A 24,101-nucleotide genomic window follows, 5' to 3' on the forward strand; every position below is an offset into this window, starting at 1 on the left:
TGTACTAAAAAAAAATTAACAAACGATATAATTGGGGAGAAACTTTCCCCATCTGAAAATGGATAGGTATACAAAGAATTCTTTCAATGAAGGATATGTACATGTATCACAAAAGAGGTAACAATCTAACCCCATTCACCTGATCCCACTGAAAGCTGTACAGTATTGAATTCTTTATTCCTTTTCCTCTGTATGTATTCGGATTAAGATTTTCAAATCCTAATCCATATGTATAATCTTCATTCCAAGCTTATATGCATCCTCTTCATTCCAAGCTCTATCCATATGTATCTCCTTCATTCCAAGCTGCAACAAAAAGCCTTGCTCCTAGAGGAAACCTATAAAATGTTTCGGGGGAAAAAAGAAAGGAAAAGATAAAGCTAATGCTAGCCTTCTCCTCCATCCAAATTATCGGGACTGACTAAAAATTTCTGAAGATTATACATCTGGGACTCTCTTGTAGAAAAGAACATAAGCAGCGGATGTCTTAATCCTGTCCTTACTGACAGGAAAAACCTTCTCATCATCAAACTCAAACCACATACCATTGCCAAGCTGCATGCGAACAAAATGCATCAGAACACCTATAAAATATTGGAAATCATGTGCATTGCAGAAAAGACATAAAGATGTTCCTGCAAGCACTTTACATAAACATCCAAGTGCTTTACATAATTGTCAAGATAAAAATCCCCAGTTTCTCACTATTTTTTGCTTTTATCATTATTTTATAGCAGTTAAGCCATTACCATAACAAGTCCACAAATATCAATAAACTCAACATTGTAAGGGTGCATGCGACAGGTAATCTTTACTAATGAATAAGCCGAAAGGGGGATACGATGGTAGACATTCCTACAAAAATGAAAATACTAAAGAAATGACAATGAAAAAGTGATAAATGACCACCATTCAGATAACAACAAATTTATTCAGCAATTACATGAGAGGATTAACTACCACAAAACTTTTTCTTTTTTTTTTAATTAGTTCTACCGCAAAACTATCAGCATAAAATATGCCTTTTTTTTTTAATAAGTAATCAATATATATCATTAAAAGCGTAAGGCGCCCCTAAGTCCACAAGAAGTATACAAAAGAAAACACGTAGCTAGAAAGAGCAAAAAAAAAAAAAAAAAAAATCACTATAACTAATTGTCAAAGGAGACACATAAGCAACTGTCCATATATACAAAGTTTTGAAGAATAAGGATTTAATCTCCTCCGATATCCTCTCCCGGTCTTCAAAACACCTAGCCATCATATGCTTAGCACACTATGATATGATATCAATGCTTTTCAATCAATTACATTAAGGAAAGCAACCTTTTAGTGCTACCACTTACCATCTATGATAATCCTACTTGCTACAAATTTTTATTTTTTTTTGATACTCGCTACAAATTGACCTGAAACTCCATTATACCAGTATTCCCTGAACTTTGATGCCCACTCTATCATAAAATTGGAACTACCTCGTATTTCAATTATGGCGTAGATTAAAATGCTTGCATTAGTTTTCATTTCAGGACAAAAGATTGGAAAGTGGCCGCCCTCCACTATGATCAATACCACGACAAAGTATGTTTTAATCAAGCAATACTGGGCACAACACTCCTCAGTTTGACTTCCCAACCTCTTGCTAGCTGCGCTCTCCCAGGAGTGCCGCCTCCTACCCCCTGTCCCTCTTCTCCTTCATCACCTTTCAACCATCTTCCCCCTCTCCCAGTCCCACCGCCCCCCTCTGCCACCCTCTTCCACTGCCCTAAATCCCTTTTCCACTGCCTCCCATCCCTCTTCTCTATCAGATCCAGCCTCTCCTTCCCTAGATCTAGCCTTGTTCCGTCCCACTAAATCCCTTTTCCACCGCCTCCCACCCCTCTTCTCTATCAGATCCAGCCTCCCCTTCCCTAGATTTAGCCTTGTTCCGTCCCATGGCGCCCTCTCCCCCTTCTTTGCCACTTCTCCCTACCTTGCTGCTCCCCTCCATCCCCCACTACTGCCACCCCCAACCCTCTTCCCTCAAATCTTGGTTTCCCTTTCCCAAATCTAGCCCCCTTTCATGTCTCACCACTCTCCTTCCCCCTCTATCACCTCCCCCCTCCACCGTCAAGGCTCTTTGGTAAATCACTTTCCCATTTTAGTTTTTTTTTTTGATAAGTAAACTTTCCCATTTTAGTAAAACAATAACATGATTTTTCCTTTTTCCTTTTCTGTTTGCCTCTCTTTTTAGGCACTCAGGATTTTTGATTTAAGAGGCCATAACAATGGGTCTCCAAATCCACAATGCATAATGATACCTTCCATTTGTTGCACCTCTACAATGGTAATCTCCCCTCAATGTGGCTCAAAACCAACTAGTCTCAGTGTGACCGGATCTGTTGTGCTGGATAAGTTCATCTTACTCCTGCGCTAGCCACTTTTGTCTCCAGCAGTCCCAGCGGAGTCCCCTTTGAACTGTTTTCAAACCATCGGAATCTTCCACGAACCTTCTATTGGACCAAGCTTTTAGCCCATTTCCTATTTTATTGTCTTCTACCGGCATTGTAACTTACTGGTCTGATGTTGTAGTAAGGGTTTCTAGCCTTGTTCTTTGATCTTCTTGTATGTTATTTGCTTAGGCCAACAAAAAAAAGAAAGGACTAGCATCCAAATTTCCAGCAATAATCCCATCATTTTAGAACATCACACTTGTGATTCTATAAAAAAAAAATTTCAAAGAAGTTCGAAAAGTTTCAGGCTTGTGTAGGTTGGAATGAAACCTTTCAATGATAAAGCCCTATAATGGTAATGGTGTCCACAAAGAAAAAATAACTCTAAGGTATACATCCTATATATGGTATCCTATTAAAATGCTAGCCACGTTTGAGCTGTCACCACAAAATAACTAGTCAATTTGAAGCTTCCTTACAATTCCTTATAAAGTCTAGTTTCACCTAATAACTAAGCAATGTAGGACTTAATACTCATGAAGTCTATTTATAAGCCACCCATCCTATTTGGGCTACTCCTCATCTTTCCAATGTGGGACCGCGATGTTACAAACTCCCAATTTTAAACCCCTAACGTTCCCGTCAGGGCCATATATCATGTTGTGCTCAATTACCACAAGGTGTTACTAGGTGACTTTAATATCATTTGTAACAACCCAGAGAAAATCACTATCACCTCAAAAGGACTAGCACTCATGAACTCTCTTTATAAACCACTCACTCTATTATTAACCACAAACTCCCAATTTTAAACCCCTAACGTCCCCGTCAGGGCCATATATCATGTTGTGCTCAATTACCACAAAGTGTTACTAGGTGACTTTAATATCATTTGTAACAACCCAGGAAAAATCGCTATCACCTCAAAAGAACTAGCACTCATGAACTCTCTTTATAAACCACTCACTCTATTTTTTTTTTTTTTATAAGTAATAAAAAGTTTTATTAAAAGCGTATAGGCGCCTCAAAGTACACTGGGAGTATACAACGGAAACACCTAACGAGAAGAAGAAAAGCGAAAAAGAAAATCATCAATAAGTAATCGACACCGGAAAGACATGCGCCACAGTCTAGAGATACAAAGTATGAAAACAAGAGGCTAAGATGTCTTCCAAAGTCCCCTCTAAATCCTCAAAACACCTACTATTCTTTTCTCTCCATAAACGCCAGAAAAAACAAGTGGGCACCATCTTCCAAACCGCGGCACTCCCCCTCCTCCCCGAGGACCACCAACAAGCAAGTAAATCCGAAACCCGTCTCGGCATCACCCAAGACAACCCAAACCGACCAAAAAAACGTACACCATAGGGCATAGGCAACCTCGCAATGAAGGAGAACCACTCACTCTATTGTTAACCACTCACTATGGCCTACTCCTCATATTTTGAATGTGGGACCACCGGGGGGGGGGGGGGGGGGGGGTTGTTATATTACCAACCAGAAATTGATTAAAAAAGAAATCTCAAAACAGAAGAATCACCACTTACATGAACAGATGCTGTATAGTGACCGCCACCCAAACCTCCATAGTGATTACTAATTGCATACAGCATGTAGCAAGTAGACAACTGGCTATTCTTGTGGGCAATGTAGGTTGAGAATTCAAGATCATCAACTGGAAAATCAACAAAGGTTTCTAGCTTATTCTTAAAATATCGGTCATATGAGAACCTCTTCAAATGAACAACAAGAATCTCAGGCAATCTCCAGAGATCTAGCTTTTTGATGGCTTGCCGAGGCTTGTTGCAGCTAGGGCAGTACCTATAGTGACATATAGAGCAAAGTAATTATACAAAGTTGAATAAAATAACAGCTTGATTTGCATAAGTACAAGTCAAAGAGGTTTGTCATGGTATAAGGACCAAACCCAATCTGAGGTTAATCATGTAAAAATAATTTCTTTTCTTCATTCCCATTCACCAAACAAAGTCAAGAATAACTGTCAACAAGAACAAAAAGTTTTAGAGCTAGAATGAAAAATGAGAGTACACACTAACCACATGTCTTCAGGTCCTAAAGGCTCCTCCTTTAAGAAGGCTTCAAGGCATTTGTATAGAGAAACAGACTCTTGAGGCCTCCTCATGAACCTTTGGGGCTTAAAGACCTCCGGCAAGGAGCTGAGAAGACCTGTATCATACTTCTCAATCATCTTATCTGACCATAAAACAAGCACCTCCAACTCCTTGGTCAACCCTGAGACCAGTACGGGCTCATTCATCTTTATCTCGGACCCTGGTCCTTTGTAGAACATAAAGTCAGCACCCAACTGTGTCTCATCTCGTGTTCCACAGTCCAAACCAGTTTCAGTATCCAAAACTGTAGAGCTAGTTGCATCCTCCATTTCAGAATCTTCATTAGCAGGATTTCCCACATCATCATCATAATCATTTAATACATCTTCAATGGGCAATAAAAATGCATTGAGTAATTGCAGAAACTGTTTACGAATATCAGATCCATAAGAAAGATCTGACAACCTTGCTACAAGTGGAATGCCAAATGTCTTCCACCTTGGGGTAATGCCATAACTGCAAGGCCAGAAAATAGCTATAAAAATGACAAATTTCCAACTTTCATCAAATGCAACACAAGTTCAACAACTTCGAGAGAGATCATCAAGAAGCTGAGGAAACAATTAACAAAAGGGAGTGCCACCGTAGTACATGGGATGTATAAAGAGAATACGAAAAAATAAATAAAATATGCTCAATCTAATCTTAAGTTCAAAAGCTTCAAGAAGTGAAGCAAAGTTGAGAAAGTGAAACCATCCAATCCCAGAAACATTAGCTTCAGATCCAGCATTGAAATTTCAAAACCACCAAGGTTCCTAGCATTCCACTCTCTCCATATACTCCGTGAACCTTAAAGTTACAACATTCCAGATCATACTACTTCTGTGCCTCCTGAAATGCCTTCTCTGACAAGGCAACACCCAACCATATTAAGACAAAAATCGCCATCAAGAAGATTAAAATTCACCATGTCCTCTAGCATACTAATCGGATAGGAAAATGACCCAGTAAACTCTCTCTCTTTCTCCCCTCGGAGTGTGTAGGCGCATTTGTCTGTTGTATGTTTTCGGTATTGGAAACTTTACAGAGTGGTATTCTGTGATGGTGCATCAGAGCCGCTTTTTTGTTGAAGCCAAAAAATTTGCACTTTCTATAGAGGGGCGATTAGTGTTATGTATCATGGAAAGAAGCAAGGATGCCTCTTGTACAGTTCACTTGGGTAAGGCCAGTGTCGCAGCAGTGATGTTTATCAAGGAGAGGGGCTGAACACATTTGTGAAAACCTCAAGGGTAGACAATAGAGCTTTCATAGCGCATAGATGCTCTAACAGCCATGTCTGCTTTTGAGCTCTGGTGGAATACGGCGATGGCAGTCGAAAAGGCTTTATCATCATTCCAGAGGGATGAGGGGAATGTGTGGAGTAGTGTTTTGGAGTTGCGAAAGGTGCCTGCTTTCCTCGAATCCTCCTTCAGTGCTAGCTGCGTACCCTTGTCTACCGAAGAGAACCACGGTGGTCTTCAGTTGTAGCAGAGAAGGATTTGGCTGGGCTTGGTGGAAGAAGGTTGTATGCGGAAGCTCTAGTGGGGGTGAGACAAATTCCGGCAAGGGACAACGCGTAGGGGCATTTATGGAATTTTAGATGGAAAAGAACACAGGGTAAGGGGTGAAAGAGGCAGGGGAAAAATTGTGCCAGTCTCCAGGAATAATGGAATTCAAGTTGTGCATGATAGTACAAATGTCCTCAAGCGTGATATGGGGGAAAACATGGATTTTCGCGCTCTTAGCCCTTAGGAACATGATGGTATTGCTAATAGAGAAATTGGAACGTTGCATTGTCAAGTTAGATGAGGGCCAAGGTGTCATTGGGGCTGAGTGTTGTAGGGTAGGCGAAAGCTGTTCTTTATGGGTTAATTGGGAGGGGCTCGATCACTATGGTTCGGGTGCGCACTTGTTTGGCTCGTTTGGGGTGGCCTGGCCCAACAAGGTGAAAGATTAAGAATCAGGCTCAGTAGGTGTTTTTAAGCCCACTTTTTATAGTCAACCTCAACCCACGAGTTCAGAAGCGGGAGTTTCTTCAATGGGCTTGGGTGCGGAAGCGAGCTCGTGTTCCTTTTCTTATCAGCTTGGCGGACCACGACAATCGAAGCCCACATCAAGGGGGAGAGCGTCTAAGCGTTTGAACGCGTGCTAAGAGCTTGGGACCACTTTGGTTAAATACGCCCGGGTTTTAAGTCAAACTTGACCTTGGCCCACTATCCTAAATTAAGTCAGGCTCAAGAGATTCATCTTCGAGTTCAAGCGAGGGTGTGGATTCAGGTCGTCCCTCCGCTCAGCCTGCTAGCGCTCCAGTAGCTCCACAACCACCCCCATGACTATCGTTGATCGCTTTGGTGGAGACAGGAAGGGCATTCAAGGCGATTTGAGCAGTGTAGGTTACGAGTCCAAGGCCGAAGGTTCTTTGTCAAGGGCGTTAACCACAACCACCCAGTCAATGATGCTGCTGCCTATCAAAGTTTCAGTTTTAAGTCCAAACTGTGTCGGTGATGACCAAGTTGCAAAAGTTTCAGATGTTTGTCTGTGGGTGGATGGGTTTACAGAGGCTATCAGCAAAGAGTTGCAAGAGAGTTATAGGGTTCGATGTTGTCTTTTTGGTGCACAGAGTGTCATGTGTAGAAGGGTAGTGGAGTTGTTGGCTAGCTAGAGAGGTGAGTTGGAAAGTCGTTGCATTTAAGAAGCTTGAAGGATGGATTTTCTATGATTAATGTGGTGCATTTGGTGAGAATGCAACGTGAGGAGCTTTGAAGGCTTTGAAGATTGTGTGAGATCGATGTTAGAGTTAAAAGCTGATATGTTCAAATCTCTTTATGCTTGGATGATGGCGTATAATAGTCCTCATTTTCTTAGTTTTACTTGATTTCTTTTTGACAAGTAGTTTTAATGAATTCTGGACTTGTGTTCTTTTTCTCCCTAAATGAGAGTCTCTCTTATATACTTCCTATGTATTTGAGCCCTTTGCGCTTTCTAATGAAATTAACTTGCTTATAAAAAATAAAAATAAAAAGGAAAGCAGGAAACAAATAGGAAAGACAAGCAGGAAGCATGTTTCAAAAACTTCAATGGTATATGTACAGAGGATAGATTTCAGATTGGACTAGAATGATACCTAATGAGAAACTTAGGCAAATAGAAAAGTCATAAGAAACCCACATGAAAACCTTGCCAAACTAAGCACTTCAACGACTTATATGATTTAGTTGAAGATTATAACGTACTTAATGTACTTATAATGTACATTTCAGGCTCAAAGTCCAAATTTGAAGTTCACAAATATTTCTTTCTATAATGTTTGTTCAGAAAACCTTCATCATGTTTTAAACATAACAGTAACTAGGAACCCTCTATTGTTGATGACATTAACAACGACGTATTGGGTAGTGTAGATAGAAAGATCTTTGGAAAAGAAGAAAAAGAAAGCAACAGTATGCCTTCCAATACCGCTTTTTTTAGAAAATTTTCGAACTAGTCAATAATTTTTTCATTTTGCCAAGTTTGTTCTTTATTTATTTATTTTTTACTAAACTAAGCCCAATCATGCTGCATCCGTAGCATTATTAGACATGAAGTATCCTCCTTGGAAGCCTAACTAGGCAATTACCTCTAGACCAAAAAAGAAGCCTTTCTGGTCCAAGTTTAAGTGTCTGTGGTAGTAATTAGATCATTAATATATTTCATTCTATGTTATATTTGCTTTATCAAAAGTAAAAGCGATTTTCGCAATTTCCATACTGCTGGTTATGGGCCACAAGTCTTATTTTAGTAGTATGTTATACGTGGCCTTCAGCTTAGTTAAGCTCCTTACAGTTCGTTGTTTCCTAATTAGACTCCTCATCATTTTTTTATTTTTTTATTTTTTTATTTTTATGAGAAGTAGACTCCTCATCTTATTTAATAATAGGTTTATGGGTGGCATGAGTACCTGGTTTGCTCCTTTCCTTTCTCATGCAGTTCACAGCCCCTTGACATATTCAATTTCTTTCCAACTTCAAGTCAAACTCTTTACCTTACGTGGGAAGACACTGATAACCATGAAAGTGGTACATATTCCATGGAACAGTTGGTTAAGTGCTCTAATATTCCAGCAATTACACAGAAATTCTATTATGTAGTTCACTGATTAACTAGACTTGCTAATGAAAAAATACTTGATTTGTAAAAATAACCATAAGAATCTAATTGAACTTACTTTTCCACCTGTTGATGCTTGAAGACAACCAAGGGGGATTTCTCACTATCTTTTGGTAACCGATAAGCAACAAGTCTGTCATCATCTCTGATCAAGGCTATTGAACCAGATGGCTCCAGCCAATTCAAAATTCGATTCATGACTATCTACAAATCACCTCCATGAGATTAGTGCTCAAAGTGGAAAAACAAACGCACACAACACGAGGAAAAATAAGATCAGGCATCTGACATATAGGTCCTGAATCATACATAAATACACACATACATACATATATTGGATCATCTCACTCTCCACTGTTACTTTGAATGACTTAAATTACTTTACTAAGCAGGGGAATCAAAGTGCCTATTATTATGCTAGAGAATCAAAGTAGCCACCCCAATATAGGATGACTATGATAATTAAGGTGTTAGAGAGCTCATTCTCCAGGTCTAAGATTCAGATGCAGTAAGCTCCCATATACACAGACACGAGTGTGTGTGTGCGCACACGCACAAGAACCAGTAATGATATGCCACAAACCAATACTCAAAACATATATGAAGCAACATACCTCAGCCACTAACAGGGTTTCGTCATCTCTTAAAGAACATGCAGCACTTAAGGCCTCAATAAGATCTGTGAGTCTCCCACTATTTGGCACAGTTATGGTATACGCAGATGGCAATGTAATCCCATCAGTGCTCACAATTGTCAATGTCATAGTCCGCAATGTTGTTGAAGGTAATGGCAGTGATAGGTACATAAATGGATCAAATGTGACAGATACCTTCTTGCAAAGAGGGCAAATCAGCATTGACCGGTACTGACCCTATAATGTAAGAAACAATCATTTAAAACAAAGATGATTTAAGACAAGCTTTTCATTAGTAATCAATCCAAATAATTAAACACATATGCAACTTCCACCTCAATGTACAAAATAATTAAAAGCTCCGACTGTTTTTCAGAGTAAGCCATTGGAAGGATTAATCATGGTTGCATCAAAGACTTGAAAGAAGGAAGAACGCTATACTATTGAATACAGCACTACATGTAATAATAGAAATCTCTGCATAACTAGAGGTCAAATTTTCACATCAAATGCAAGATAGAAACTCCTCTAACAGCTAACTCACTTGGCATGCATCAACAATTATGGAATCATTGCGAGCAAGGTGATTCTTCCAATATTCTTCCGCTACTTCTTCATCCGGATGGCCCTCAATATCCTTGGCTTCAATATATGGCTTGCATTTTACACGATTTAAATCTTCATGGAGTCCATCCAACAGGAAAGCAAGAAATTCCTAGATCATAGACATTTAACATACAATGAAATTATTCCTCTTGCACATCACAAAAAATGAAAATTCTTTTTTTTTTTTTTTTTTTTATTTGGCACCAGGTATCCGGAGCTTTGCTCCAACTAATAATGAAAATTCATATCAGACAGAGAATACAAGGAAACTACAATGATACTTATAAACAAAAAATAACTTCACTAACTTGAGAATCATGCTGATTATAACCACTGAATTGAGGAGCAAAATGAACAAGTTTTGACTTGAACATCCTTGGAGCCACAGGCCTTGCTCCTGGCACCCATAGCTTCCTTAATAGATCTCCAAATGCAAAAGCAAGTTCCCCCTGAACAAGATGACATATTTATCGAAAGATGAGAGTTACAGAAAAAGTGCTATATTCAGACACCAGTTAAGATTAATATAACATAAATATAAATCTGCATACTTTCATCCCCAAAGGGTTATCATAATTAATCTCCTTTTGGTAGTCTCCTAGGAAATAATCAACAAGCTTTGGCGTATGCACCAAGCACTGGATGGCACTGTTCATGAAACAAGTATTTCCAAGATTTTGTAATCCTGTCAAGCCCAAGGAACAAGCTCCTCTATAGCTATCACCACTCTGTGAAGAGTTGGTCAAAGTTAAAAAAGAATCCACTATATCAGTGCTCCGATTCATCTTAAAAGAGTCGCTGCAAAAGGGACCTTCCATCTTGGACTGTACTAGGGCCATCTCATCATTCCTCTGATCTCTACCCTTTAGAGAATCTGAAAATCCATATACTTGCAATTCAAGAAGAATCTGCATGGCCAACATGAAACAAATGAATAAATAAACTGACTAAACAGTTTAATTTTCATGAACTTATATAAATTGCGAAAATGGCTTTAAAACTAAAGTTAACTAAATATTTGTACTCCAATGATTGCAAAAGAGAATCATTAACTACGTACAATTACCAAGGGCTCAAGCAACCAATTTAACACCCTTTTCAACCACGTTTTAGGATGGTCAATAACTAGCAACCTCTTGTGTAGTAAACAGCCTATCAGATTACTCATTTAGAGTGTAATTTTCAAATATCAGATAACGCATTATCAAATTTTAATAACTGCATTTCAATGGTGTCACATAATCTGATAACACATTATCAGATTATGACAACAATACCAATGGTGTCATCCCAAAATTTCAAACATGATCACCCAAATTCACAATCATGCTAATTAAAAAAAAAAAAAAAAAGCAACAGTAGATAATTAAAGCACAGTCGGAATGCTCTCCTTCATCTAATTGTTTTTTTTTTTTTTTTTTTTTTTTAATGAGTAAATCAATCTTATTAAAAAAGCATAGAAGGGTATAATCCTAATACACAAGGGGTATACAAGAGGAACCCCTAATCAGAAGAACATTCATCTAATTGTAAAATATAAGCAGTTGTAGTGAGAAAGCATTTCCCTGAAAAGAGAGATGAATCTAGATTTTTTCCCTACACGATACTTCAAGGCCACTATGTCATCAACAAACAAGGCATAACTGCAACGTAATAGGTCCATAAACTGTAAGTGTTGTATTCACATATATCTTTATTGATATTTAGAAGTAGAAACACGCAAAAGACGCCAAATGATAATTAAATAAAATACCTCTTGAGAAGGATCTGCTCCTGAGAAGGCCAACTACTAAAATTAAAGGGAGAAGTCACCCTCATCGCCAGACCACTATAAAGCCTCTTTAGGATCAGAAATTTATCTTCTTAATGGATTAATCTTTTTGTTTTGATGAATAACCATTGAAATGCAGCTTCTTAACGAATTAATCTTTTTTCTTGATAGGTAATAAAAAGTTTTATTAAAAGCGTATAGGCTCCCCAAAGTACACTGAGAGTATACAATGGAATCACCTAACAAGAAGAAGAAAAGCAAATATTCTTAACGAATTAATCTAAAGCAATATTCTTTCCCTAATATCAATATTCCACACACAAATAAACGCAACAAAATTAAAATTTCTTAAAAAAGATGCTTTGGTATACCTCCTTAAGATCCCATCTTTGCAGAACATTGATATTCCACACACAAATAAACGCAAAGAAATAAAAAAAAAAATTCAAAAAAATGGTTTGGTATTCCTCCTTAAGATCCCATCTTTGCAGAACATAATTAAGAGACTCTCTTTGTTTTCTCTATAATGGGCACGTGGGAGAAAAAAGAAGTAAAAGATGATGCTTGATGAAGTCGTAAAATCCTAAACCCACCGAACTCGTTAAAGTAAGACACCCCCCCACCCCCAAAAAAAAAAAAATCAAGGCCTAATTTAGTATAAGTATGATAGCAAGAACACACTATTTATCTACAAATCACCTATTATCCACCATCACCCAGAGAGCTTTTGGTGAATTTCTGGCCCAAACGACTTCATACACAGACAGAATATGAAATTTTAACCAGATAATTTAACTACTTGCCTCTTTGCCTGCTTGTCCAGAAGAATCATTGTGCAGATTAATTCTGTCATTCAGGAAAAATTGGGTTGTCTGCCCTGAGAAGTCCCAAATGCTTAACTGTCCAATGACATAATAGAGTAAATATCATTGCACAAATTATGGGGCAGCACAAATCAGCAGACAATTTTGAGAAGAGATATTAATAAATTGGATGATTCACCATCACAAAAAAAATTAAAAAAAAATTAAAAAAAAAAAAAATTGCAATGTAAAGATGGAACTCACAGGATCAAATTCGGAACTGAAAATGCTGCAGGCTCTCTTGTAAAAACCAAGCACATTGTCCTGAAAATTGCAGTCTAATGTCAAATACAAGAGGTAAGGAACCCTATCTAAAACATCCTGGTTTAAAAAGTTAAAAACACAAGCAATGGTAAATCAATGAATTACTGGGTATCCTATACAACGAATTTGAGCTCTTTCAACCAAAACCACATGACACGGGCACCGTACAATGTACAAGACATCAGGCATCAGGCATAAGAATCAGAATGCAGTTCATTTCCGCTACTAAAACTTTTTAAAAAAAAGTAAATTCAATCTTATTAGAAAGCGCAAAGGGGCACAATACAAGAAGGACATCCAATTAAAGAGAAGATGAAGAACACAAATCCAGAAATTCTAGAAAATTAGAGAAGTGAGAACTCTTGAAAGCAACCATCAACCCATAACCATTGTAACATGACCCACTCTACCCCAAAAAGACTAGACACTAATACCCACAAAACTCTAACTACATCATATCACAGTGGAACAAAAGATGGTTGATGGATTCGCCGCTCTTCTTGCACATGCAACACCGGTCTATCACAATGACATACCTCTTTCTCAGATTGTCCAAAGTTAAAATCTTTCCTAACACTGCTATCTAAACAAAGAAAGCCACTCTTGGAGGGGCCTTATTTCTCCAAATGCTCTTCCAAGGGGAAGAAGAGCCTGCGGGAGGGCTAAGTGCATGATAAATAGATCTAACCTCGAATGTTTTCCTTTTGAAAGGGGTCCAAAAGATTCTATCCTCACCACCTTGACTTATCCTGAGAGAGTACAATAGATTAAAGAATGCAGAGATCATCTCTACCTCCCAATCATGCCTTGGTCTAATGAAGGTGATATCCACTGCAAGAAATCACTTGAAAACAACATATGGTCTGCCACCAATGCCTCCTTAAAACGAGTTATATTAAACAACACAGGTCAAGAAACCTTCTGGGTCTAATCACCACACTAAACATCTTGCTAAAACCCGATCTTAGACCCAACTCCCACCTTTTTTTTTGATATGTAAAAGTCATTGTATTAAAAGCGCAAGGGGCGCAATCCATGTACACAGGAAGTATACAAAAGAGCCCACTACACGAGCTTTAAACTGAAAAGGACGCACATAAATCTATAAATTCCGTAAGCGTTGAGGCTTGCGAAGAAGACCCCAATACCCTCCAAGAGAAGAGTTTTGTAGTACCCTTTGCTTCAATTCTGTAGTGCCCATTTCATGATCCTCAAAGCTCCACGCATTCCTCTCTCTCCATAAGGACCACATTACACACAAAGGAGCCATCCTCCAAATGTGCACGGCTGATCGCTTTCCCTTTTGCCCTCTCCAACTTCCCAAACATTCCTTCAAACTCCCCGGCATCACCCACGTTATACCAAATAGCTGGAGGATCATATTCCATACCTCTACAGCAACTTCACAATGCACTAAAAGGTGATCAATAGATTCGCCACTCTTCTTGCACATACAACATCATTCCGTCACAATGATGTTCTTCTTTCGTAAATTGTCCAATGTTAAAATTTTCCCCATAACCGCCGTCCAAACGAAAAAAGCCACCCTCGGAGGAGCTTTACTCTTCCAAATAAGCTTCCACGAACCATCCACCGGGGCTGAATTTAACTTCACCTTGTAGAAAGACTTCACCTCAAAAATTTTCCTCTTCGAGTGAAGCCAACTAATCTTATCTACCCCACCTTGCCTTACCTGTTGTGAATACAGCAATTCAAAGAATCTCGAAACCTCCTCCAGACCCAACTCCCACCTTAAGACTCACAAATCTAGAGAAGTCCCCCCACACTCCTAATGGTTATCCACATCCCAACCTCGTAGGGTCCAAAAACCTCATTGGAAAACCACCCTCCCCAAATGCTGCCAGATTTAGCTTCGACCACTGATCTCCACAAGGCCTTCCTCTCCGTGGCATAGCCATAACCATTTCTCTACAAAAGCTCAGTTAAACAACAACAGGTTTCTAATCCCCAAACTGCTTAAAGAAAACAGAGTACAAATCTTTGCCCAATTGACTAGGAAGAATTTAAACTCATCACCGACTCTGCCACAACTAAAACTTCTGCACCAGATATTAGAGTTTGCAAGGTTGGGTGACTCAGTGGAGATAAATAGAAAACAAAATTATATGCAACAACAAATGAAGCACTTGCAAAAATAAGTACTTTTATAATTGATAAAGGATATTAAAAGGAGGAAAAAAGAGTGAAGAGAAACTAAAGGGGAGAATGAACCTCTTCAAGCAACAAGTTTGACATTCTAAGATTGCGTTTGAGAGGCCTAAAAATGCTTTTAACAGTCAAAAAGTCTGTTTGAAGAAAAAAGTATTCGTTTGGTAAAAAAATTAAAAGCGCTTTTAAGAGTCCAAAAAGCCCAAAAATGACCAAAACGCACTTTTGGCAAAAACTTAAAAATAAAGTTTTTGCCCAAAAGCTCTTTTTGACTTAAAAACTCTATTTCTTAAATGCAATCCCAAACAGGCTATAAACCATCCATATCACAATCCATGGTAAGACCAATCAATATGTCTAGCACATCATTTCAATTGTTCTTCTACTAGTTAGGAGTTTCTCTTGTATACTTCTTGTGTACTTGGATTGTGCTTTTTAATGAATTGTGTTTACCTATCAAAAAAACAGTCTACAATGGGTAGCGGTGGCAGTGGAAACACAAATAGAAGAGTATATACAAAACTGACCTTTTGGCTCACTTTTACCACCAATGAATTTGTTTCCCACAAAACAGAAAGCCTAATTTGTATAGGAAACACATCCTGCAAAGAATCTCCTGCACCATAGTGACTGCCAATATCCTTCACTGCTACACTAAGATCATTATGCCTACAGAAAGAGTAGAAGCAATCAATACCAAATGCATCATGCAAATTTGTTGATGCATTAAGATAGTAATGTTGAGCAAATTTCAGGCAAACCATCTCTATATCATATGCAGATTCAAAGAAGACCAGAGGGAGAGGGAGAGAAGTATAGCTGTGGGAGTGGACAAGGAGGAGGGAAAGAAGAAAGAAAGAAAGAAACAGGTTTCACCTATACTATAAATCTCTCCTTCACACTTTCCTAAGCACCTGATACAAGAAAATAAACGGTGCAAGCTGCCCTTCTATAACTCGACAGGGTAAAATGCATAGATAGTGAATTATGGACATAATGTTAATTAATAAATGGCAACATAGAATTAATGCAGCCAACTCCAAATTATTGGAATGAAGCTACATTAAGCTGTTGCTCAGGGTTGCTCAGCACCACCGAATGATCATAAGGATGTACTAACCTCACTCCTGGCTTTAGAAATGGCATTGACTTCCCAACTTGTAACAAAAAATCTATCTTGTTCATAAGGTATTTTAAACTTGACCTCCCTTATGGGTGAAAGGCCTTGAAATATGCTGATGTTATGCTAAAATAACTTCAAATTTAATTTTACCTTATGCAGCACCTAAATTAAGTAAAAGGCTAAGGTGTGAATTCAAACTAAAGTAGGGTGCTTATGTATGTCTCTCCATGCATAACTTAAATCAAACATCTCATTCACCTGAAATGACATCCTCATCTTCAAAACCAATTCACCATAGCCAATCTCAACCAGCATATTGTCACCACCATAACAAGTTTTCCATCAACACCACCTCCACAAGTCCTACCGCCATCACTACCACCTCTCTCTCCCAATTTCGAGGATATTTTCGACTTCAGCATTTGTGCTCTTCATTTATAATAGCAAAATACAACTTTAGATGCCTAAAGAAAACTACTTTCTTCAGCAGTTATGCCATTCTTTTGTGATACTAGGATGCAAATAATCCCTAGGTTAAATGCCCAAGGAAAACTACATTCCTTGTTATTTTTATAAACAACATGACAAATGTCAAGTTACAATAAACCGCATCTACAGTACTTATGGTCTTATTTTATGACATTAGGATGCAATGAATCCCTAGGCCTGAGCCGAATGAAAACTGCTTAACAAGTTTTCTTTTATATAAGTACGAAATATCATTATTAAAAGCACAAAGACGCAACTCAAGTACACAAAGAGTATATAAGAGAAACACCTAGCTAGAAAGAGCAAACAAGTCAAAAAAATCATGAAAACTAAGCAAATTAAAATCTAAAGAAGTTGCACAATGATAAAGAATTTGGAAAAAGAAAAACTTAAGCTCTGTCACCACCCTCTCACTGTCTTCAAATTTTTTATCATTTCTTTCCCTCCAAAGGCAATACAAAAGGCAAAACATAACCATCTTCCACACAGTTGTGCTCTAAGGATTGCCTCTCAATCTTCTCCTACAAGTAAAAAGGTCTACTACTTTCTCAAACATGACCCAAGCTAACCCAACACAACTGTAAATGACACTCCATAAGGCACTGGCAATCTCACAATGGAGGAGGTGATCCACAAACTCTCCACTCTTCTTACACATACAACACTAGTCAACCACAATAACATGTTGTTTCCTTGGGTTATCCATAGTGAGGATATTCTCTTGGGTGGTTGTCCAAGCAAAAATCAACAAAAATCTTTAGTTTCTTGCCTGTTTTAATCTAAAACCTCATGCGTTTATTATAACTTTCTTACTCTATACTAGCATGTATGATAGATTTTTTATATATATAAGTAATCAAAATATCATTAAAAGAGTAAGGCACCCCCAGGTACACAAGAACTATACAAGAGAAGTCACCTAACTAGTAGGAGCTAGCATGTACGATAGATGCTATTAAGGCAAGGTCTCGCTTTATCATAGGGTTCAAGGAGGCCTAGTTCAAAGGAGTAACTGAAATTATATGTACATGTACTTCCTTTTTTTTTTAATGATGGGAACCTTTCAAGGGGGGCCACTTCAAGTACCCACCCATGTAGGCCAAACTCCGGGCCCGTGCAAAACGCTCTCTCTACGTGGATTGGGTAAGACTCCAGCTTCAGCCATACCCCGGCACGGCCCAACCCCAAAGAATTGTTTGCATTCAAGAGGATTCGAACCTTAGACCTAATGGGAATATCACCAATACCAAGGCTCTTACCACTCGAGCCAAACCCTTAAGAGTTGATCAACTAGTTGATCTTGGGTCTCTACCCCCTTCTTACAAGGGAAGAAAATGCCATACATGCTAGAGCTCATCAGCAATTACTGCACCTAATGCTAAAGATAGCCAAGCTCAAGAATTCAATGTCTTTGGAAAGACTCACACCTATTTAAGATTGTAGGTCTAAAAGTTCCCTAATTCAAAGTCTTAGTACTTGTACACGCCTCCTACTGTTGATATCTTTTTTTCTTCCACCAAAGATGAAAATAAATGTTTGCTGCTGTTTCTTGGTTTCTTCCTTCAAATGACTCTTCATCATTCTATGTTGTAATTCCTCTCCTACTTCTGCAGTATTTTGTTTCCTACCACAAAAGAAAATGGAAGCCCATGACAGCTTCCTTGCCACTTTATGTTAAATTTGTTTTGTTGCCCATTCAACTATGGGTTTTTTAAGTGCCTATCAATGTCATATCGCAAAACATTTACAATCTAAATTGTTCAAGTGGAGACTACATTCATCTACATTCCTGACATATTTTTCCATACCCAAATTCTACACAAATAAATGGGAAAAAAAATAAATAAAAAATAAAACATAAAATAAACTAGGACTTTTAAGGGGAAGACCAAACAGATATTTAAAGAAAATAAACACTTCAAATCTGCATCTTAGCTACTACCTAGAAAAAAGCAATCTAAAATGTAAAACAAATATTTTTTCCACCTCAATCTTTTCTTACTCATTGTGCTATTCAGGAAGAACCATATTAATCAAATGATAACTTAGTAAAAAAGTCCTGGTAGAACCATTATAATGGGTATTAATGGCTCAGAACCAATATAATTCTCACGCTTAATCAAATGATAAGACGTTTACGGTACATGACCTCTTGCATGTTGTCAACAACAAACATTTTGCAAAAAGAAGAAACCAAAGGAAAAAATTCACAACATAGAAGCAAATGTATATTTCCTCACCACTTGAGGGCCCGCAACCACATTGCTTCAGGAAGCAAGGCGTACTCACGGCTTGAAAACCCTTCTCCTGCTTTATCACTTTTCCCAGAATCCTCTTTCTTCCTCAAATGCAATACAATTTCGGAGCCAGTGTCATCACTCAATGACACAGAGTATAAAACACCTCCTGCTTCATCATCATCACGCTGCTGCGACTCCTTCCACCACCTGAAAATCCAATGCAAACACAATGAGGCCACATAAAAACACATATTCCCTCCTTGAATGCGTTGTCTGCGTCCAACCCACAACCATTTCTACATCCATAAAGCACACCAATACGCCAAACTCTCCCACAAAATCTAATTTGGAGCAATAAAATAACAGCGACAAGTCAATTTATCTCATTTACCATTTTTACTAATTTACCCAACAGAAAGTTATCATGTCAAAGAATCTCACTCACACACTCAATAAATCTCCCTTACTTCACAAGTTCACGGCGAAATTTCCTATGGAAACAAACGAAGCCTTACGACACTCTCTCTGGAACTTCAAATTCCATGCCTCAAAACAAACGAAAACCTCCCAAAATCAAACTAAGCCCAGTAAGCAACAAAGCATCAAACATGCCTCCTACTTCACCATCCTAGACATCCATTTCGGTTTTTGTTCGCTTTCTGGGCAGCCAAGCAGCCAAAAACGAAGAGGAAGTAAGGGAGTGGAAAATACCTGTAGGGAACCAAGTAGACCTTGTCAACGGCATTGGCGTCCTCGTCGTCTTCGTCTTCGTCGAGGAGGCGCCGTTGAGGGCGGAAGCGGTAGTGGGAGTCAAGGTCCCAAAGGTCGTCGGCGGCGGCCGAGGAGGAGGAGGAGGAGTAGAAGAAGTTGTCATCCATAGTGAATAGGGCTAGGGTTTTGGAGGCGAGGGCGCGTGCGAGGGACCTGCAGAGGTGGAGCGTGGAGAGGGAGAGGTGGACGAGCTTGAGCGAGAGGAAGCGGGTGGGTCTGGCTAGGAGGAGCGCGAGACGGAGCTTCTCGTAGAGACGGCGGGTCATGAAGCCATCTGACTCACCCCCTACACACTTTGTGCGTGAGAGAGTAAATGGCCTCCGAGTTTCGAGACCCACTTGGCGCTGCCCAAGGCACGCGTGAGAGGAGGGTGGGGTTGGTGGATTGGAGTGGTGTCTGGCGGAGGGGTGGCTTACACGCGCTTACGACGAGAGTATGGGGGGGGTGTGGGGGCGGTCAAGATGGTTCTTGGTGGCTACTGGCTACTTTTGCAAGTGTTTTGCTGCGACCCGTTATGGACACGTGGTAGGAGGGTCCCCTGAGTTTGTGGACCCACTTTTTAACGAAGTGGATTGGGCTTTTACGGTTAGGCCCTGGGCTTCTATTACGGGCTTGAGAAGCTAAAGATAGCTACAGATGAGAATTGATTGCATATCTTTAATGAGACAAGGGGACGCTCTCAGTCCAAATAGCTGTGGGTTTGCACTACATAGTATTGGGCTTTTGTTAACAAAATTATAGGCAGCTTTTTTAAACTCCCTTCTAAGCTGCAAATTCTTGTATGCATCTAGGGTTTACTTTGTTAAAATTCAGATCTTATTTGTATCTATTATGAGAATTTTTTTTTTTTCCTTTCGTATGGCTTTAATTGTGTGTCGTCTTCTAATAGGAATTACGATCCTCTCCATTTCATTTGAACTAGATAGTGAAGTGGTTTTTTTGTTTCCTCAAAAAGTGAAAAGACAAAAATACTCTTCAACTATAACTAACTGAATATTATTTAGTTCATTTGAACTGGAGAAGATCATGTTCCTTCTGATAGGGCACGACCTTGGTAAGGCATGACATCTGATTCACGTCCTCTTAGTGAAGTACATCCTCTATCAAATGTTTCTTGACGGCAAGGTACGATACTGACAAAGTAGTATTGCCGAATTTCATGCATGCTAACAAGCTGCGACCATTATTGAACGTCGTGTAATGCTATGTGCCCACTGACAGGCCAAGGGCGTTGCTTGATTCTTACTAAGAATGATAGTTAAGTTGGGATGAGGTAACCAAACAATTATCCTTTATACTATGTCTTCCATTGTTATCTAAGCAATTGGCTACTTCATTTTCTCATCCCATCGTTTTGGCCCAACTATCTGACCCAGATTTGTGTTCTCACCTCAGGATTGGTCAAGTAAATACTTGATATATCAATTATTATACTTAGGATTTTTAGGCTCGTTTGGTAAAACCTTTTAAATTGTGCTTTTTACTTTTTTGTTATGATGTGACATAAACGTTGAAATAGTTTTGAGTCGTTTGTGTATTGAGTTATTTGTTAATGCTATTGATTTTTGTTAAAAAAACAAAAAACTGTCCTTAAAAAGTGTTTCCAAACAAGCCAATACACAAGTTAATGTAATCAAAACCGAACCACATCCTTGTCTCTGTCTCTCTCATATTATTTTTTCAATTGTACTTAAATTTTGAACCTACTTGAGGGTCTTCTCCACAAAGAGTTTTAAATTAAACGGCTAACATTTATGCCCAATCTGTAACCCCTGACAACTAAATTATGTGGCTGATTTGCTTTTAGGTTGAGCGGCAAAATAAGGTGACATTGTTAGATTTTGAAGGCAGGCATGGTGAGACCATTGGGAGACAGTAAAGGACAATAGCACATTTGATGTTTCATGCCAATTTATTCAACTCTAAGAAAGTCAGGCACCTTTTGAGTGCCTCAAACAACTAGTCATGAAGATGTATCCTCTTTTCATAAATGGTAAAGTGTAATTTCTGTTTTAGTTTAATGTTGTCAATTTTTAACACGATTCGAGAATCTGATACGTACTCAACATAAATCGTTTAATTAAATGAATTGGGTTGGGGTCAACACAACTCAAACCTGACACACAACATTAGGAGGGCTGGCAATTTTTGACACGACCAGCGAACCCGACACGAACCCAACAAAAAATTAGCGAGTTAGGGTTGAGAGTTTGACACATTTAATTAACCCAGATGATCTTATACTCACACCTCGATACAATCCCATAGTCGACAGGCAATCTCCTAATCGTTCACGTGTGCATGATTGATAATCTAGAGTGAGAGTAGTGGGTTTCGAATCACCATAATTCTTGTCCCATCTTTTGAAAATCCAACAAGCTTTTGGACTTGTCAACAAACTGAAAGAAACAGGGAAAGATAATTCTTCTGATGAGCAATGACTACTTTTATTTTAGTGTAGGTGGGAACTTTGGTGAGGCAAAATGGTGACCTTAGGTTCATTTATAGCATAACAAAAAAGAAGGCTGTCGTCCAATGTGAAGGCACCATCCCTGGGATTCCTTCATGATCCACCTGAGGAGCAAAATCAAAGTGGAAGATGTGGCCCTCACACCCTCTCTACCCCTCCCACTAATGCCCCTATAATCATGGCCTCCATTTAAAATGTCAAAAGATCCATTCCATCATTCTTTCTCCATCCAAAGGATGATTTTTTTTTCCTTCCAAGCATTTGAAACCAGTGGTAGAGAGAGCTTTTTGAGCTCAAACCTAAGGTAGCCCTCTCCCAAATTTTTGTTTTTATTTTTTATTTTTTGAAAGAAAAAAAATAAACAAAAAACAAACAAATCTGTTCTTTAGAGCTTCCTTCCCACTTCGACAGTTCAGCTCTTTCCTTTCTTTCAATTTTCTCTTCTCATGCCCCAAGTTTCTTCCTTTTAACTTTCCTTTTTATTTTTTTTTTCTTTGTAAGCAAAGAATAAAAAGCCTAAAAAATACATATTACAAATTACTAAAGTCTAGAGGAGACTTGGTATTTTAATAAATCTCTTTCATCATTTAGTTCTAATCTTCCTCTTTGTCCTCCTCCTCCGATACTACTTTTTTTTCTTAGCTAATCTTATTGCATTGTGTTATTTTAACCGGATTATTGATAGAATTAATTAACTTTAGTTATTGACCGTGACTATTAGACCCCGTACAAGTCACACCCACATTGAAAGAAAACACAAAACTTACTAAATTGTTGGCTAGGCTGCCTAGATAAATATGTGGTTAAGCGCAAGCAGATGTTAAGTCAGTGCGTGAATTTCTTTTTATGATAATGATTTATTTTTCCATATCACATTAATTAGTTGATTGATGATGGTTTTGTTGTTTTTCCTTTTTCTTTTTTGGATTACTTGTTAAAACAAAGTAGATTATAAATACAAATGGAAAAAAGCAAAGCAAGAAATTAAAGAAAGGCATCCTAATTGGTTGGCAAACAAGAGCCACTAGAAGAATTTTCATTTCTTTTTCTTTGATGATACGTAATGGTCATATACATGGAGGCTGAGGTGGTGCACAAAGTGCTTGATCCTTTCACTATATGGTAAGTTCTGTTTGGCAGAATTGCTGCTTTAATTTAATGAGTTGTCACAATAAAGAATCTGTATATTTAGGGCAAATCTGCTCTGTGAATACTCCATCCATTGACTCTTTTTCTGGCTAAACATGGGTGCATGGTTGCAAGGTTTCCATCAATCTCACTATTTCTCATTTGAAGGGAGATAAAAAGGGTTGGGACCATTTCCTTCCATGATTCCTTTTGTTCACACATTTTGGCTTCTTTCCTTGGAAATGACATTGAGAAAGTGCTCCCTACTATTGCTTGAAAACGATATTTCAACCTTCTAGACCCCTAAAATATTCGATCTTTAACGGTTCAATCTCTACCTCACCGTCTCAAATGATGTTTGTTTTTTTTTTTTTGCCGTCTCTATACAACTATGTAGCTCCTAGTTCATCCAGTAGAGTTAAGTTAAAATGGGTGTTCTTTGTTGATATCCGCATCGTCTACCATGGGACGCTATAACCAGTATCGCTGGTAGCTTTTCTAATTATCTTCGAGGATCTCCTTTACGGTTGTGGTTAGATTGTTGTCAATATTGAATTTTCTTTGCGGGTGTCTTACACATTACCCTAAATTTTCTCATTGATTCTTTAGTTAGATTAATTAGTCGGTGTTGAATTTTAATGGGTGCACTAATCTGACTTTTTTTCCCTTTTGTTTTTTTTTTTTTTTTTCTGCAGAACCTCGTTAATCACTCTTGATTGCAATCATATGTGATATTTATGTTACCATTGACCATCACATTAGATATTAAGGCCATAATTTTCAATTTTTAAGTCAACATGTTGATTTAAACTCGATTGTTATACAATATTAATCACTTCAATATTATTAGCCATGTAATTGATTAACCTCAAAGGTTAATCAA

General features: G+C 38.4%; 1 protein-coding gene across 1 annotated transcript; it reads right to left on the bottom strand.

Moving 5' to 3' along the window:
* Positions 1–20,019, bottom strand: LOC132191451 (ubiquitin carboxyl-terminal hydrolase 8). The gene is made up of 13 exons (XM_059606467.2): positions 19,561–20,019; positions 18,850–19,056; positions 15,525–15,666; positions 12,769–12,828; positions 12,505–12,600; positions 10,482–10,838; positions 10,239–10,379; positions 9,869–10,039; positions 9,304–9,561; positions 8,748–8,893; positions 4,490–5,020; positions 3,980–4,253; positions 1–555 (listed from the first exon to the last, which is right to left on the bottom strand). The coding sequence occupies exons 1-13, from the start codon at positions 19,884–19,886 to the stop codon at positions 439–441; spliced, it is 2,826 nt and encodes a 941-aa protein (XP_059462450.1). The 5' UTR covers positions 19,887–20,019; the 3' UTR covers positions 1–438.
* Positions 20,020–24,101: the final 4,082 nt, after the last annotated feature.

Source organism: Corylus avellana, chromosome 10 (genome assembly GCF_965113065.1).
Source record: "Corylus avellana chromosome 10, dhCorAvel1.hap1.2, whole genome shotgun sequence".
Taxonomy (NCBI): domain Eukaryota; kingdom Viridiplantae; phylum Streptophyta; class Magnoliopsida; order Fagales; family Betulaceae; genus Corylus; species Corylus avellana.